Source organism: Dermacentor albipictus, chromosome 6 (genome assembly GCF_038994185.2).
Source record: "Dermacentor albipictus isolate Rhodes 1998 colony chromosome 6, USDA_Dalb.pri_finalv2, whole genome shotgun sequence".
Classification (NCBI taxonomy): Eukaryota; Metazoa; Arthropoda; class Arachnida; order Ixodida; family Ixodidae; genus Dermacentor; species Dermacentor albipictus.
This window is the reverse complement of record NC_091826.1, coordinates 3,562,501-3,579,664: the sequence shown is the minus strand read 5'-3', so window position 1 is coordinate 3,579,664 and position 17,164 is coordinate 3,562,501. Positions and strand designations below refer to the sequence as shown.

Genomic DNA, 17,164 nt, shown 5'->3' with positions numbered 1-17,164 from the left:
ATCCCACAATTCCCAGACAGGGAACAACAATATCCCCCGTGGGACACGCTAGACCATATTACCGTCGACCCAATACCTCGAAATATGGGGGCAGACACACAACCAGAAAGACGACAAAGTCGAGCACTACACCTCAAGGACGACACCGACGACTGGATCCTATACACGAACGCCTCTCCAAATAATCGAGGCTTCTGCACAGGGGTGGCAACCGACTCTACACCTTTATCATGGGGCCTACACTGCAATATTACGTCACAACATCAAGCGGAACTTACAGCTATCGTGGAAGCCGCGACCATGCCAAATCCACACGAACGAAATCTGCTCATTCGAACAGATAGCCAGGCTGCATGCAGGGCACTCGCCGCCAGAAACGTTTCCGCGGCACTACACTCAGCATTAACAACGCACCTCAACGCACACCCTAACATTAGAGTGCGGATTCAGTGGATTCCGAGTCACGTGCACGGGGATCAGAGGGAACGAAGTGGCACATGCCACATCCCGCGCAAATCTCCCGGGCCCTCCTCTGTGGTGGCCGGACCCACTGAGTCTAAATGAGCAATATGCCTTCGCGCGGGCGGAAAGGCACGAAAAACTTGATGATTTACTAAACAACTCCATGAAGTATCCACAAGCGGATACACACATGAATCGAAGAGAGGCGGTACTATGGAGGCGTGCACAGACGCACTCTCTCTTGTCCCCACACTTCCAACACTACATACAAGGTTTGCCTGGTAAACCTGCTTGCATGGCATGTGGCGGCTTCCCGGATAATGCTCACATTCTGTGGGATTGTCCGGGGAGCCGTCTCGCTATTCAGGCTAGCCTTGCCAAACTCTCACCCATCCGTAGACCTACGACGCTTGAGGAGTGGCTGGCGGACTCCTCCCCCGACTACGTACGTGCCATGATCGAGCTCATCACGACGCTCGGCTTGGCAGACAACTAGAACAAAGCGGGCGAACCCGGACCGGGGTTCTTGAATAAAGTTTATCCTCTCTCTCTCTCTCTTAGAAGCGTCCATGGAGGCTGCTTTAGGCGGCGTTCCATGATCGTTAACCTTGCAACTCTCCTGTCTCTTGAAGTCTGTTTTGTTCTTTGCCTTTCCCTTGTTTTCCTTGTCCGTGCCGCCTTTCTTGCCGTCTTTCTCAGACATGGTGATGGCTTGTTCTCTGAACAGGAGCACTCTTGTACGGAACCTTGGTAAACGATGAAAGAGCTGCGGCGTTGTCCTGTGCCCTTCCATGACGAGGGGAGATTTGTGCTTGTATTCGTTACCTTTCTCTGTAATGTCTCGTATGTCAACTGTATTCAGGTGCAGCATCAAAGAACTGTCTGTCTGCTTTCAATGGCGCATCGTCTCTGAAAGGGTCTCCAGCACCAATGACCAGAGACGTGCTTTTTACAGTTCAACTTTTAGAGAAGTCGGGAAGGGTTACCTGGACCGTCCATCAAAAACGGGTTTCGACGGCAGTCACTTTAGGTGATAATCGAGATATCTGGCCAGTTACAACGTCCCGCTAGATGTGGGTGCCATTGAGAATGCTGATCTCGTTTTCTCAGAAAGTAGCTCCTTCAGCGCTTGCATCAGCGCGAACAAGACTGAGGTCTGTCATCATGGTGATGATCGCGCCATCCGCTGGTGGGCTGGTTACCGCGAAGATTTCCTACACTTGGAGGGCATATATAGTGGTCTCGTTGGTACTGTGCTGGCTCCGAAGTGGAACGGACACTCGCTTACATGTAAGGGTCACAGGGTTTTCCCGAAGGTATTCAACGCGTTGAAGAGGACAATTGAATGCTTGAGCAACATCATGCCGAAAGTGCGCCCACTGCCCCTTTCTAAAAAGAAACGCAGCGAAATTGACTTCGCTGGTGCGACAGCCCAAGCCCGTCTTTAGGAATACGGGCATGAGTTGGGTGTCACTCGTAGACACGGATGTCGCTGGAGTGGTGTGTCGATCGATTCCGGCTGCTTGTCCGTTGGGTGGACGGTGCAGACGCGTTTCCCAGGCGTTTTGATTGGTTTTGACTCGGAGTACATACGTTGCAAAGTGACGTCAAGTGATTGTCCAGCACAGTAAGGACATCGCAAATTTCTGGCGCTTCGACATTCATTGGCGACGTGGTTGCGCTTGGCGCAGCGGCAGCAATTGCCGCCTGCGCACCTGAAGTTTCCTGCGTTTATCTTCTGAAGTGAGCGACGTGGAGACCCCTAAACTGCATGGTCCGATGCGTTGCACAGGAGGCAGAGACGCGTGTACGGCGTTCTTACTTCAGTTGATAGAGCCACTGCAGAGGGCGGGTACATCGCGATTCACACTGCTGATGCCGCTGGCTTGCATATCAGCTGGCTTGGTCTAGACAGCCTTCATCCCTTGCCTCGACTTGAATTCGTGGGAAGGTCATGTTTTCCTTGCTGTGACTTCCGTAGTCACTGTCGTGTCAGCGTGGTTCAACGAACAAGCCTCCTCAAGCCGCAGCCGGTACATGGTACCAAGGTCAGGTGCTAAGGCCTTCAAGACGAAGCGTCGCAGAACAGCAGCATACTCCTCTGGTGGAACGCCAAGGCCCTCCAGTGCGCTTATGCGCAAAGTGACCTCATCACAAAGACTTCGAAACTTAATTGTCGAGATATGCTCAGCTACGAATGGGTGCCATTGCGAGTAGATGGTGCAGGTGGTCATCGACCAGCATGTCGCAACGGCCGGTCAGACAGCAACTTGATAGCGACATCGTCGTTCGCCTCGGCGAGGCAAATACCCTAAATTGCCGTCTTAGCTGGCCTGGACAGGTATAGGTCTGCAGATATTCAAATTTATCTACCTTGGATAGCGAGCCATTGCGGTGAATGCTTGCCTGGCAATGGCCCCAAAAGCCTTGCCACTCGCGCCGCTCTCCAGAAAAGATGGCGACATGCCGCTTTGGCTGGGCAACGCGGGAGAACGACGCCCACACTCCAGGCGAGGCGGAACGGCAAGCTGGGTACGGTGGCGAGGCATTTTGTGCTGTAGGACTCGCGGTGGAGTCCACGGAGACAGGAACGATTGGTGGATGCTGCTCGGAGGCGAGGCGCAAGCGTGTCTTGGTAACGCTTACCGTACTCGAAAGCTGTGGTCCGTTCCGCGTCTTTGAGCGTATTTCGTATTGCGCTGTCGAACTCATACGAGCCTCGCCGCTAAGACGAGCTCGAGATGCTGCAGGTGCAGCAATTAGCCTTGGTGATGACCCACCGGCCGAAGCGGCTCTTGGTGCCGAGTTGCCGGAACTCGAGGGCCAGACGACAGGGTGGGTTTCGGGACTACATGAAATGCAGCAAAACAACGACTGGGACCCGGACGTTTGATCATCATGACAGCAACTGAGCTGTCATTATTCTTTTTATTTTCAACATTGTACGCGTCGCATTTGGTTGTATAGCATTAATTAAAACACTTCACCAACGCCTCCCTTCAAATACATTCCAACATTTCCGTTGGATTTTGTACCTACTTGTGGGCAGAAGAGCACGCATATATCTTTTAGTTTATTTGACTACTGTGCAGCGCGATAGACGGGACAACTATTTACGCTGAGCCAGAACGAAAACCGGAACGGTTCGACACTCGAAGACATGTCTGCAACGAAGCGTAATTCTAGCTTTGTATTGTCGCCATAATGTACATACCTGTCATCGTAACCTCCGCAATAGCCCTGGTTGCTTAACGAAATTAGACTAAATATTTACCGCTGCAAATGCCATACATAGTAGTATAGTATTCGCAAAGGAGGTTCTCACGTGTTTAGCGTTGGTGATGGACGCGCCAATGCGTGAGCACGCGCTCTTTGCATCGACGCCTCTGTATCGGTAGTGCAAGCCCCACTACCGACAATATGAACGGACGAAAGAGCCAAATCAAGCTATTCGCCTTGCAGGCCCCCGCAGTGGCGCAAACGCCAATGCGGGGGACTGCCGCTGCGTCAAGCTGTCCATGTGGCAGCTTTTTCTGCATGCCCCTTGCGTCATGTACTATGTACTGATGCAAATAAACATCATTGTCATTGTCAAAGTCACGATATACACCTCCACAGCACTTTCAAACAGAGTTATTGGTCCTCCCAGGCTGAGAACCGCGGAGTATGAGCAGAGTAACGTGCGTGGCACGCTCAAACACCAAGTGGACATAACAAGCCAGGGAATTTCAGTCAGGTGTACGATCGACAACGATGTGGCGAGCAGGGCTCCTTTTGCTGGCCGTGGCGCTCGCCTCTACCGCTCTCGAGTCGCGACGAAAGCATGGCACCACAAGGTTGCATACTGGGAATCCTGTGCAAAAGTACGTGTACGCACTTTCAGGGGTATAGTCACCGCGAAATTCAGGCGCTTTCGAGATCCGCCACCGCAGATGACGGTAGTGAAGAGGTAGGTGCCCCATGCATGAACACCAAACGGGCGTTCTGTAGTATTGCTCATTCTGGAAGGATTTGTCCCGAAAGGGACAAACAGGTTCATCTCGCGTAACGAATGTTGGGACTTGGTAGCGCTGCGGCTGCCACGCATGCCTGACATTCTTCGAATTACTTTTAATACGCAAGCATTACGTGGCTTCTGAGGCGCAAAAATTCGGCGTTGGCGATGTTGGCGTGACAACGCCGTGGTCCAAAAAGGCTACGAACTTTCGACCTTTGGTTGGGGTCGAACTCACGACCTTTCGTGTTAATTAGGGCGAAGTCAAGACACTCTAACCCACGATATTTGGTCACAGATGAACCCTCGACCTTCGGTGGTAGTCGAACCCGTGACCTTGCGTAGTGCGTACCTCGTGACGAACACCGTGGTCACGTCGCGGCGCTTCCGCTCACGCGGCCGCAATGCTTTGATCCACGCAGGGATAATAACCAAGTGCCCCTCGAATTTTATTCTCCTTCTAGCCAATGGCGCGGTGCGCTCGATGTTTTCGTCAGTCGTCGGCAACGGGCGAGTCGCGAATATGCTTGTGCGGCTTGCCGAACGAGGGCGTCTCGGGCGCTTCCTGCATGGCCGGAACGGGCGCCGAGTACCAGGGTGCGACGACGCGCGCCGCCATCTTCTCGGGAGACGCCAACGGAACCGCGGTCGCGTTCAGGCACTCTGCGAGGAGCGGCACTCACTGCCGGTGCGAAGGAAGCCGAGGCGAGACTCACCGTTCGCGTCCCGGGTGGCGACCAGCGTCCCGCCGGGGCACTCGCAGTGGCTGTACACGCAGCGCGCCGGCCGGCAGTCGGCGTGCTTCGCGCAGCGCGCCCGCAGGCCGCCGGGCGCCGCCTCCTCGCAGCCCAGCCGGTCGGCCGAGCGGCCGTAGCCCTCGCGGCACGCGCACCAGCCCAGGTTCACCACGCACTCGCTGTGCGACGCGCTGCACTGCTCCTGCGATTATTCGAGCGTCACCAACCGGAATGCTGCACGCAGAGCATGCGTTTGCAAGTAACAAGCCCGCCAGCGCGCAGGCGCGTGGTCAGAATATTCTCGCCAACTCGTCGCCGCCGACAATCTGCGCCTCCTTGTTCACAACGATAAAAGGCACCAATCGCACAACCAGCGGATGGTAGGCAGCCATGATGTGGTCGCAACGCTGCCCAGCAGTGTCGTTTTCAGAAAGATGAACAAAAGCGTGGCGGCCGAAGTGAACATGCAATGAGTCGCGTACTTTTCCATTGCCGTCATCGGTGTCTTCTGGCCGCAGAATACTCAATGCTGACTGCACGACGGAAGAGCAGCCATCTCTCGGCGTCTCGCTTGACCGATGCGGATTTTGTACAGCTTCCGCGACTTAACCGACATGACCGATGGCCAGTGAGTTCCAATGTAAAATCCTTGTGGAAGATTCTATGTAACATTTTCTGGATGATGATTTTGTCAGGAAAGTGGCTGCACTCCTTGCGCCTTTCGTTATGTGGGAGCCTTCCCTCTACCACTGAGCGACTGGCGCTTCGAACGATATTTGATTGTGTAGAGGCGGTGGGCAAAAAGCGCTGCGCGACTCAATTGTCTCGAAAGCTTCAACACTCTTCGAGGAGCAATGAAAACGGTCACGTTGGAAAATGAAAATCGAAGCTATCTTGCTCCTAAATGATCTCCGTTTTCACGTTTTCTTTGCCTCGATTATAGAGACCAAAACTTCCAACTCTCGAATCTGCAATGATTATACGGCGCTCTGTGCGATGTGAAAAGACTGCAATGCAAGATGCACGTAATCATATCACCAATCGTATGAAATTCGGCGGGAAACTTCAATGCACTATATAGAAGGTGCTAAAATAGGGCTTAACGTTCTCAGGTTAGCCAGACTTATAATAAGTCAGGACTTTGAAAGTTAAACAGTTCATTGCTTCCAGTTAGGCTTTATTCATTGACAGGCTAGTCGGTGCGTACTCACGATGAACTTTAGCACAAGGAGACACCACGGTGGCTTAGTGCGTCGGGCTGATAAACACAAGGCCGCCCCTTGAATTTCTGACCGCATTTTGGCTCTCGCCAAAATGCGGTCGAGTCGTACACGCACAGTGGACCACGCACAGTGGACCACGCACAGTGGACCACGCACAGTGGACCGAATGGACCGCATTTTGGCTCTCGCCAAAATGCGGTCCATTCGAATGGTTGGTCCGGAGTCTCATGCTGCTATGGCGTGCCTCGTAGTGAGCCCATTGTTTGGGCACGCAAAACTGCAGAATTGAATTTCAGTTTAGGAAGCAGACAACACAAGGCGCTACTCACAATTGGCATCTTTACGACGGTACACCAACACCTAAGAAGTGCACACATAAGGAGGACGCGCTGACCAGCCATCACGACAGACCGATCAAGAGGACTATGTCACACAAAAAATGTCTAAAAAACAAAACGTCGTGTTGCGCAGAAAAATAGAATAAACCTTGACGCATCTTTGATCCAAGTGACCTTGTGTAAAGTGCTTCTCATAATTCTCGGGCTCCTTTTCAATATCTGCAGTTTCCTTGACACATTTCACAGTTGTGTGCTGAACGCGAGCCTGTTCCTGCCCTGCACTCTTGTTTATTTTAGACGCTCGTTTAAAAAGCAGCCAGTTCGGCCAACGTTTAAACATTGCCAGGTATCAAGCGTGTCTTAAGAACTCTACCAACAGTAGATTCTACAAACATTACATGTTCATTTTCGCAATCCAATTTCTTAATCCTTTGGGGTGCGCTGTTGCACAACCTTGACAGTTTTAAAGCTGCAGAAAAAACAACTGGAATATGGTATGTATTTGCCACGTTTTTCAATTTAGGAGAAACCCTATGTCAATACACTACTACTTCAGGCAGTTGCGTGACACAAGCGCAGTTGCTATCGCGCCGCTTGCCTTTCAGTTTCTGAAGCAAGGCCTCCGAAACCGGTGTCAACGCGAAGCATAGCTGGTCTTGGAATTCACTTAACTACACAGCAATTGTTTGCGTTGCGTGATTCTAAAGACATCAACAAAATGGCGCATTCCACAGGGTTCGCCGACTCACCGACACGGTGCAGAGAAAGCTCCAGAGTGCTTCCTCGCCAACAAACACCATGACGTATAAATATGGTAGGCATGATATGTCGCCATCCTCCCAGCGCCAGCATTGCTAAAAACAAGCCTTCGAGATTGCTCACATATCTTTGTAGCAGCAATGAGCTACGGCGGCTTTCCAGAATTTTGTCAGTGTTTCCGGGACATTTTAATGAGCGCTTGAAGAAAGCACAAGCGGTTTTGACCGACAGGAACAGGTTTGCACTTAGCGCGATACTGCAAAATGCGCACGTATCAAGCTTGCTTTAAGGAGACCGCGATATTGTAAAGAAGCCGGAATACCGCTTGCCCAAGAATGATTAGAAGCATTGTTTATAATATGAGGATGATAGCCACAATCAACCGCTCTTTATGTACACTGCAGGACGTAGGCCTCTCCCAGCAATATTCCATTAGCCCTGTCTTGGCATAGCTGATGCCAACTTGCGCCTGCGAGTTTCCCAATTTCACCAAGCCACCTAATTCTCTGCCCTCCTCAACAGCGCTTCCCTTCCCTTAGATCCTGTAACTCTAACGGTTCGCCGGTTATCTACTGTATGCGCTATACATGGCCTGCGCAGCTCCAATGCAAGCAGAATATCGGCTATCCCCGTTTTCTGTCTGGTCCACACCGCTCTCTTCCTGTCTCTTAACGTTACGCCTAATATTTTATTGCGATAGTAATTATGCGGACACTCCAGGCACATTTCTGCCGTCGTCGTCGCCATGAGGTTCCGTATAAGGTCCAAGGTCGGCTGGCGCTCATGCTGCGCTCGCTGCGCTCCTTCACTCACTTCTTTCAAGTGCACCCGTCTTTTGGGCTATGGTTGGAGATAAATAGCTCGTGTAGCAATCAAGAACACTGACGCACTGAAGCATACGTGACAACGCAGTCATGTTTGTTTCAGTGTGTCCTTATACTTGAGCACTGCAAAAAGAAATCTGTTTGCAACGTGTGCCTCGTGTGCAGTGCATAGCAGGACCTGCATCATGCAAGACCTATGCATGTAGCAGCGTATACCATGATTGCTTCGAGGCCTGCTTCAGAAGCAGCAAGTAATGAGTCAGTGAAAGTGTAATTAATTTTTTATCTCACTTTTTGTTTATGGAAAGTGTAGCTGGTGTGAGTGCATTGGGTGAGTGCAGTCGGTATGCTTAAACTGCTGGAATCCCTTCAGCTTCTACTAAAATATTTCTTGCTGCGATACTATAAATTGCAGTCAGGACAAAGATCTACTCAGAACTAAGTTACTAATGCATCTGCGCAGAATGTGTTTGATTAACAAATTAACACTTCCACAACAACAGTATGCCGATGCACAGCATATGTGCTTGCAATAAATACATTCCGTAAAGGTGAACGACTGGACCTACAATAACAAACTTTGTAGTAGCACTGCGAAAAGTGCTGCCATGCGCATCAGCCACAACTGCTGCACGTCCAACTTACGTCCATGGAGCGCTTCTATAAAGACTGTTCGGGACCTTCCCATTCTGGGCGTAACATTTAGCTCTTCTCTCAACTTTTCCGCATGTGTCACCAGTACTGTATCTAAGCATCGGCCCATTCTTGGGTTTGTGTCCCGTGTCTCCCTTCCCTGATGACGTAAGGTTTTCCGAGCACTCTATGCTTCTATCATTCTGTCACGACTTGAGTACTGCTCATCAGTATAGTTCCCGTACCAAACTCGCGACGCTAACAAACTTAACCTTGTTCAGCGCCGGGCAACACGCAGACTCTACTCTCGTCTTTTCGGTTGTCGCAAGCTCGTGCCAGCCTACGAGGATTGCCTCAAACCCCTAAAGTAGCACATCCTGCAATACCAGCGCAACATTGCACTAGTCTATACTGCAGGGTGCTTGAGGGCTCTTTGAACAGCACTAATCTTTCTTCAGTTCGTCTGAACAAGTGGTCAGCAAAGCCCGAGCCCTCATCGTGCCTCTATGGCTCGACACCACAACGCCATGATTATATCTGACATACAGAGCTTTCTCTTCACCCCCCTTGGCCATTTGGATTCTCCTTCCTTGGAACCAGACTGAATTGGCACTCCTGTGTGTTGTGCACCCGTCGAATGTGTGCTTGTGTGCCGTGCTGTGTTATTGAGCAAGTGTGGTTCACTTCTTTCATTGTTTTTACAATATCATGCACCAGGCATAATTTTCAAGTGGCTAAATAAGTGCTTTTCAAGCTTTTCAAAACACTAATAGTACATATTCTCATATTTTGTGCTCCTGTAGTAAGTTTGCGCATGGTTTTTGTAAACTTGACAAAATTCGCTAAACAATTGAAAATTCTTAATATTTTCTGCAGCTGTAGACTTTCTACGATTCTGAAAATGCAAGAGATTGGGGGAAAGCAACTTTTGAATCAACGGGATAAAGTGGCATCTGAAAGGGTTAAGACGTATGGAAGCATACTTGTTCCCTGTTCTCACAAACATCTTCAATAGTTCCCTAAAGTCTAGTACCTTTTCTAGCACTCGGAAGGTAGCATGGACATTGCCCATGCACAAATCAGGTGCTAGATGTGCAGTTACTAACTGCCGACCTATATCTATCCTCTGCAGTGCGTCAAAAGTGCTTGAATCGACATTGGATTCCTTGGTTTCTGTTAGTGCTAAGAGCATGTTAATAAATGAACAGCATGACTTTGTGTGCCGACAACTTAAAACTATTTGAGAGTGTGAACAGTGTTCACCATTACATCGACTTCCAAAAAAAACATTTCTTCACGCTCAAACTGGTGCAGAAACAATAAGTACCCCTAAATGCTTCCAATACTATGACATTAAGTTATATGCAGAAAACGCCCCATGTGAAATTTTGATACACCCTACGTGATGATCCACTCCTTAGAGTCGATAAAATGAAATATCTTGGTGTGTACTTCGATAAATTGCTAAGCTTCTCTTCATATAGATAATTACACAACATGCCCTTCACGCTCTTAGAATTGCATGCCGTATATTGCATGATTTTCATTCGCCTATTGTGTTTCTGAAATTCTGCTGTGTGCCGCCAACTACTAGAGTGTGCCTCTCTAGGACGGGGTGCAACGAGCAAATCTAATTTTGACCTCATTGAACGCATCCAGAATAAATTGATATCTTAAAGCACCAATTTTGCCATTCTGGCGACCGCAGTTGAGCCTTCTCCAATATACTTCAACTCGCGCCTATAGATTCAAGACTTAATCACACCTTTTGTTACTGTATAGGGTGGTCCATGACATTATGCATTCCCTAAAGCTTCTTGATCATATGCATTTGTTCGTGCCGCAACAGTATACCAGGTAGCATTCCACATTCGTTGCCTGGCCTTGTTGCAAGATTGTGCTGTATAAGACTAGACCCCAAAACATACTTCAGAGTTCGTCTCCTGTGTTTTGTGTATCTGTAGATAATCACGTAGGATTAACTCGCGTTTACTTTTCCTCTGTCTGGCAGGTATAGTAGCAACGGTGAGAGGAGAAAGTTTATGGGAAGTGGTGGCAACGGCGTAGGCGGGGTGGAAATTGTATGACGCCGCATCGACTTACACCGCGTTACTGTGTGCCTACTGGCGCCAGAGGGTGGAGGCGCGGGCAGAGCGGCGGGCGGCGTGATGGTCAGGGTGCATGTTCTTGGGAAGAGGTTTGACAGTAAGCATGCATGATACAGAGGAGGGTAAGGGGTGGGTTACACAGGCAGGGGACGCAAGGGTCAAGCGGAGAGAAGAGAGAAGGGCTCTACCAGAGGGGGTGCGAGAAAGGCGGTCGAGTTGTGCCGTGCGATGAGCCTCCACAAGCTCTGAACGAGTATTGTGGATGCTCATCGCCCGCAGACGAGAAGTGGGGGAGTAGGTGGGAAGCGTAAGGGCCGACTTGTAGGCTTGACGGATAAGACAGTTCACGTTGTCTTCCTCGGCGCGAGAGAGAAAGAGATAGGGGAGGGAGCAGACAAAGCGGCTGAGAACGAAGGCCTGGACAAGACAACGGAGGGCGTGCTCGCGCATGCCGTGGTGCCGGAGACGCCGAATAAGTCGGACGGTCTGGTGGACGGTGGTAGTTAGGTGGGAAAGGACGGCAGTGTGTTTGCCGTTGGATTGGAGAAGGAGACCCAGAACGCGGAGGCAGCAGACAGAAGGGACGGGGTGCGCGTCAATAATGACGCGAGGCGGGGGCCGTGCCTCGAGCCGGGAGGAGCAGAAGCTTCGACTTTGACGGGAAGCAGGCCAGCCCGGCTGCGCGAGCATGGCCGGCAACCACGCCTGCCTGGAAGATGGCCTCCATCTCTCAAATATTTCCGGTGGTCACCTAGAGTGTGATGTCACTGCCGTAGAAAGCATGGGACAAGTTAGGAATGGTAGCGAGAGCGCGTGCCATAGGGAAAAGGGTGATGTTCAAGAGAAGGGGGAGAGGACTGAACCCTGGGGGGTGCCCCGATTTCCAAGAGTGAAATTTGGAGAAGAGCGAGGGCCGAATGAGATGACGGGCAAGGAAAGCCGTGATATAAGCGTGGATACGGTGGAAAGAGCAGGAGAAGGCTCGAGTTTAGTGTAGAAACATGAACACAATTCAGGGAGAAGTAGCCCTGAACAGATTCGCTGTAAAAAGTCATTCGAGAGTAGCGCCTTGTCCCGCCTCCTTGTGTCGTTCTGTTGGCGCTCAAGTTTATTATGTATTGCTCGCAGATTCGTATCTAAAGCTAGATGAGCCCAAGCCCCGCCACTCGGTGAAGGTGACCCTGCTCACCGTGCTGCTCCACACTGCACTCACTTTCCGCTGAACACAAGCACCGCGCAACGTGTTCGCAGGTGCGGTTGCATATAAGCCAAGAGCACGCTCGAACGCGGCACCAGCTTAGATGCTGCGTTCGAGTGTGACACGGTCAAGATTCGACTCGGTAGACGCAAGTGATACAAGGCGAACCTGGAAGTAGCATTGGCCCCCGAGCCCGACCTTGGGCCAGCATACGGTGTGCACGGAGCGCAGGCGCAAGGGGTGGCGTTCGTCGACGCATGCACACTGTCCTTGTACGCAGCGAGCGCCCCGGGCCTCGCACTTCCCATCCGAGGACGTGCACGTGTCTGTCAACTGGCTGTGGACAAGGGCCGTGTCGGAGGCCACCTTGAAGTCGGCGAACGTGTTGCACTTGAACGGGTACGCGCCTGACTCGGTGGGCAGCACCTGCACCGCCACGTCGTGTTGCCGTTCACGATAACTCGGCAACACTAAATGAACGTGCACGAACAATTGACGTTGGTAGCCTGTGCAGATAAGTTCCTGTTCAGAAATGCGTCTTGTCCGCTTATATCACTTTGTGACGCAAGGGGAGTGTTTGCTCTCCGAACACTGACCGAATAGGCACGACGTGCCAAGAGCACAAAGGTAAGCCAGTGCCGCGTTCTGCCAGTATGCGTAATTATGCAGAACACGGTCAAAGGAAAGCACTCGCCTGCCACCCGCCGATGCGCAGCACGGACACCTTGGCGATGGTGCGGCCGTCGTCCATGAGCGTGCTCGTTTCCTCTACGTGGCCGATGTCGCGCAGGTCGCGGTCGTAAAGCGTCCAGAAGACGGCGCCAAAGTTGCTGTACCCCACGGTGCAGGTGAGCGTGAGCAGTGGCTCGCGCTCGTCCAAGCTCAAGTTCTTGGGCGTGACGCTCGCCGCCCGCTTGAGCACCGTCAGCGCCGAGGCCAACGCGGCCGCCGGCTGACCCGGCGCGGCGTCGCCCGTCCACCAGCACAGCGCCAGGATCAGGGCGGCGACTGGCGCCATGGCGGCCTGTGGAACGCGGCGCGGATACTTTGCCGAGGCGGCGGTTCCTCCTGGGTGTGACGGCGTTGTGACTCAAACGGAACGTACGCGACAGAGTATCACCGAAACATCGCAACAAACACCTCTGTCAAACGCGACGAGGTAAATCAAAACAGGCCTGCCTAAGACCAAGAATATGCGCAGGCTCACAGCTGAAGAAAGACGAGGAGCTTCACCCGTCTAATACCACCCAAAATAGAATACAAAATTTGCTGTTTATATATAATTACGAAAAGAATATTTTTATATTTGTCACGTAAATCCATGTTTTAATTAACGTGGACGTTATACTTCATCCCTATTTAATTTTAAGGGCCGGATTCGGAAATGCTCCTAACCTTAGATCGTTTCCCTACCTTCCGCAAGGAGTCCTCCATGTTACCTAAACGTTAGGCGCCCTCGGAAGGCCACAGCAAATTCTAAAAGCTTCCTTTTGCCTTCCCTGCGGAAGGAGCACCTCCCCAAAGGAAGTGTAACGTTAGGGGCTCTTGGTTTCGAGATTACTTACAAAAAATGGCTGTGGCTTAGGTAAGGTTAAGCCCAGGATGCGAAGCATACTAGCCTTTATTTTAGTTGTTGAACCACTGTTTAGCTTGGTGAACTGCTGTTGCTTGGCTATATTTGGTTCGGCTAGACGAAGAAACAACTCATGCGCTACTCTGCTTCGCCTTGGACGCCCCGCATTGGACGCGGTGAGCGTCGAGCAACGCAGCGTTCGGCGCGGCAACGAAATGTGCGTTTGAGCAAGCGACGCACGCCTGAGCCTTAGAAACAGCTCGTTTCTAAGGCAACACCGCATTCACTAGAGGCGCTTTTGTACCGCTTTGAAGCATCGTACTCGTGGCTCAGTGGTAGCGTCTCCGTCTCACACTCCGGAGACCCTGGTTCGATTCCCACCCAGCCCATCTTGCAAGAGTTGAGCCAAAGCCACTTCTCCTCTGTCGTGACGTCACGGTGTCACGTGGTATTCAAGGCGACACCGCCGCGCCTGAGGAGCTGGGTTGAGCCCTCGTAATATGCTTCGCATAAAAATGCAAAATATTTGTAATCAAGTTCCAAGGTAAATTGCCGGCACTGTTAAAATTGCATTTCTACTTCGATACCAGGGCATAAATTCCATTTATTTGGTTAATAACGTAAAATAGTTCAAAAATGACGCATATGGCAGGAAATAAAACTCAGTCTAGCAACTATGGCAGCATTTGAGTTCGGTTGGTCAGGCTGTAATATAGTGCCTAGTCAGGCGTCGCTTTCTTTCTCTTCTTTCCGTGCGCTTTGTTTCGTGTGTGTGTATTCGCCGAGAATACCCTTTCCTTGTTTCGGAAGACTTCTGCGTCGTCTCCACCGGGACTTTTAAAGGTTATATGAGTACAATCGATGCGAATCCTCCGATTGAATAGGACCTGGTCATGACTACACTCACTTCACTGGCGTTTGGCAGCCGAACGTACTTAGTATACATGCGTAGGCATATCAGCTGTGCCACCTCCCAAATACATCGGTACACAGAGGGTTGGGATACACACACAAGGTCGCCTACAACAATGGTACCCGTTCCGTAAAAACGCAGTGCGATGCGGACCTTCAAGAGAGCAGCCAGTGGCTCTCCTCTGTTGTCAGTGTTACAATGCAGCTGCAGATCTGCCAGTATGGCTGTAACAGATCACTTGGAAAAACGTTACCGGGCTAGAAAATCCACTTCGTCGTAGTATTCCAGCGGATTCTGCCTGCCAGTAAGACGCCGGGCTGGAGTCAAAGGCGGAGTCCCTTCCCGTAAACAAGTTCATTTGCTCGTCGAAGAAACCGTGCATACCTTTCGAAGCTATCGTCTTCGGATAAATATCGCAAGGCCGTCATTCTTGCCGCTCGCTTTTCACAAAATCAAGGTAAAAAGTTATGGCACAAAACGCGGTCCGCGTCGATACACGGCGGCTGGCTACCGCGGCCTTCGCTGCGCACGGCACCTATTCTAGCCGAGCGTCCAAAGTCATGCGGAGAAGCGCGCGTTAAGTTAGAGGAACACGGTTAGGAAGCTTACCCTAAGCGCGGGGAAGCACCCGGGAGGCCCTAACTTAGTGCCAGCCATTTTTATCTTTACCTTTCCCTATAACATTTAACCGCCGGCTTCTTGGCCAATCGCCTGTAGTGGGTAAGCGCCACAATTGAGGAACAAGCAAGTAATTAAGCAAACGCGCCATTTTTCAGCTCGGGCTTTCGCTAACTTGGAATAATCCACCCATTTCTAGACCGATCCCCCCGCAGCGGATCCACACTATTGCCGGGCAACAGCACTAACGGCGCTTTTGGGCTGGGTCACAGGGACGTCTTTATAATGCAACGTATAACATTATTAGATACACAAAAAGATAACATTGTTTCTTTTCCGAAATTGTATCTTCCGTAACTTTATTTATTTTTAAAATATTACTGTGATGGCAGATATATGATATTAAAGGCGAAATTTCGTCGTCGTTGTCAGCGTCGGCATCACGGTGATGTTTCGTAAAAAGTGCAATAATAACGCGCCCGCCCCGTGCGCTGCGAGTGAAAGCGTGCATAGGATGGCGGCGCGACGTCGCCTAGGCTGGGAGAATGCGCGCTGTCTTCCATCGCGCGGCGCAACACACCGAGAGAGACGTTCTACTCCGGCGGCGGCTGTGTATGGCGGGGCTGAGCGCGGCCGCGAGGGCCCTCTCTCGAAAGCGACCTGCGATGGGCACAGAGTCTAGTCGCGCCAAGGGCCGATAGCTTCGTGTGCGCTGTGTTCTCGCCGCTTAGCGTTGAAGCGAGAGACAGCCCGAAGGTAGATTCGCTCGCGGCTGCTGCCACTGTTCCTCACGCCAGCGTTCTGACAGCGAGTGTATCGAGATGTATCGATGTTTGCCTGTGCTCGCGCTTTTTTTTATTTATTTAGTAAGCGAATATTTACGAATTTATACGGCCGATAGAAGTACTATGCTTACTTCGTATCCCTGTCTAGTAATTTGCTATCCCAATCGATGCTTCACCTTTTCTTTCTTTTATTCTTTTATCTCAAAGGTTTTCATTCGCCTTCTAATCTCTACATTTTCCTGTCTCACCCATATTTACGATATAATTTGATTATGACATAATTCACTAAAACGTTACGGCGCAATAACCTCACTATGACTTTCGATGGTTGTGCGATTAGCATTCGATCAATGTGGAGACACGCCCTGTTTCGGAAGTTACGTTTATTTAATTAACATCTGTAGCGGTGGTCCTGAGCCTTCCATTTCGGCTTCGGCTGTATGAAACCATACTCCGGTATCGTTCTACGTTGCTATGGCAACCGCTTGCCAAGGTCGCTCATGAGCATGGCGGAAAGATGACACCAACGCAGGATGACGAAGCTGGCAAAATGTGTGCGCCTTCAGTGCGGTAGAAAATTTGCACTTCATTTTCTTTAATATCGCTACTGAACCAATAGCAGCCTGGCGCCACCCACTGGTGACGAAATGACTCGCGCCCCCTAGCCGCGGCTCCCTCAGAATAACGGAAGCTATTCTTGGATGCCACGCTTTTGTGTACTGCAATCACCGGAAGCGATTATAGGAGCCGGAACATGTCGATACGCGTTATTTCGTTTTTCCATGTGCGTCACGGCGGTCAGCCGAATATAGCTTCTGCAGACGTTCTCTTGTTTATGCCGCTTTTATCGCACGAGTGGGAAGAGCACAACTGAACAGCAACGCCCTTGCTGCACCGTTGGATGCCACAGGAGCAAGACGGCCCATGCGACACAGTCGGCACAGTTTCCAACGTCACACAACATGCGCCAACACGAAGGCTTTAAAGGCATTTAAAAAC

The 17,164-nt window shown here is 50.9% G+C and overlaps 2 protein-coding genes across 2 annotated transcripts in view; one reads left to right on the top strand and one right to left on the bottom strand.

Moving 5' to 3' along the window:
• LOC135917042 (acid-sensing ion channel 5-like) overlaps positions 1-17,164 on the top strand; it is a 173,159-nt gene that overhangs the window by 96,029 nt on the left and 59,966 nt on the right. The gene's annotated exons all lie outside the window — the stretch shown is intronic.
• On the bottom strand, positions 4,882-13,519 carry LOC135917034 (uncharacterized). Its single transcript, XM_065450520.1, has 4 exons — positions 12,971-13,519; positions 12,445-12,702; positions 5,173-5,395; positions 4,882-5,119 (listed from the first exon to the last, which is right to left on the bottom strand). Exons 1-4 carry the CDS (start codon positions 13,292-13,294, stop codon positions 4,950-4,952), a joined length of 975 nt encoding a protein of 324 aa, XP_065306592.1. The 5' UTR covers positions 13,295-13,519; the 3' UTR covers positions 4,882-4,949.

Excerpts from the sequence above, each read along its gene's own strand:
- LOC135917034 (XM_065450520.1), bottom strand. The coding sequence starts at position 13,294 with ATGGCGCCAGTCGCCGCCCTGATCCTGGCGCTGTGCTGGTGGACGGGC. Across the intron at positions 12,703-12,970 it reads TGCGCATCGGCGGGTGGCAG|GTGCTGCCCACCGAGTCAGG; the intron begins GCGAGTGCTTTC and ends GTGGCGGTGCAG. Across the intron at positions 5,120-5,172 it reads CGCCACCCGGGACGCGAACG|AGTGCCTGAACGCGACCGCG; the intron begins GTGAGTCTCGCC and ends CGCTCCTCGCAG.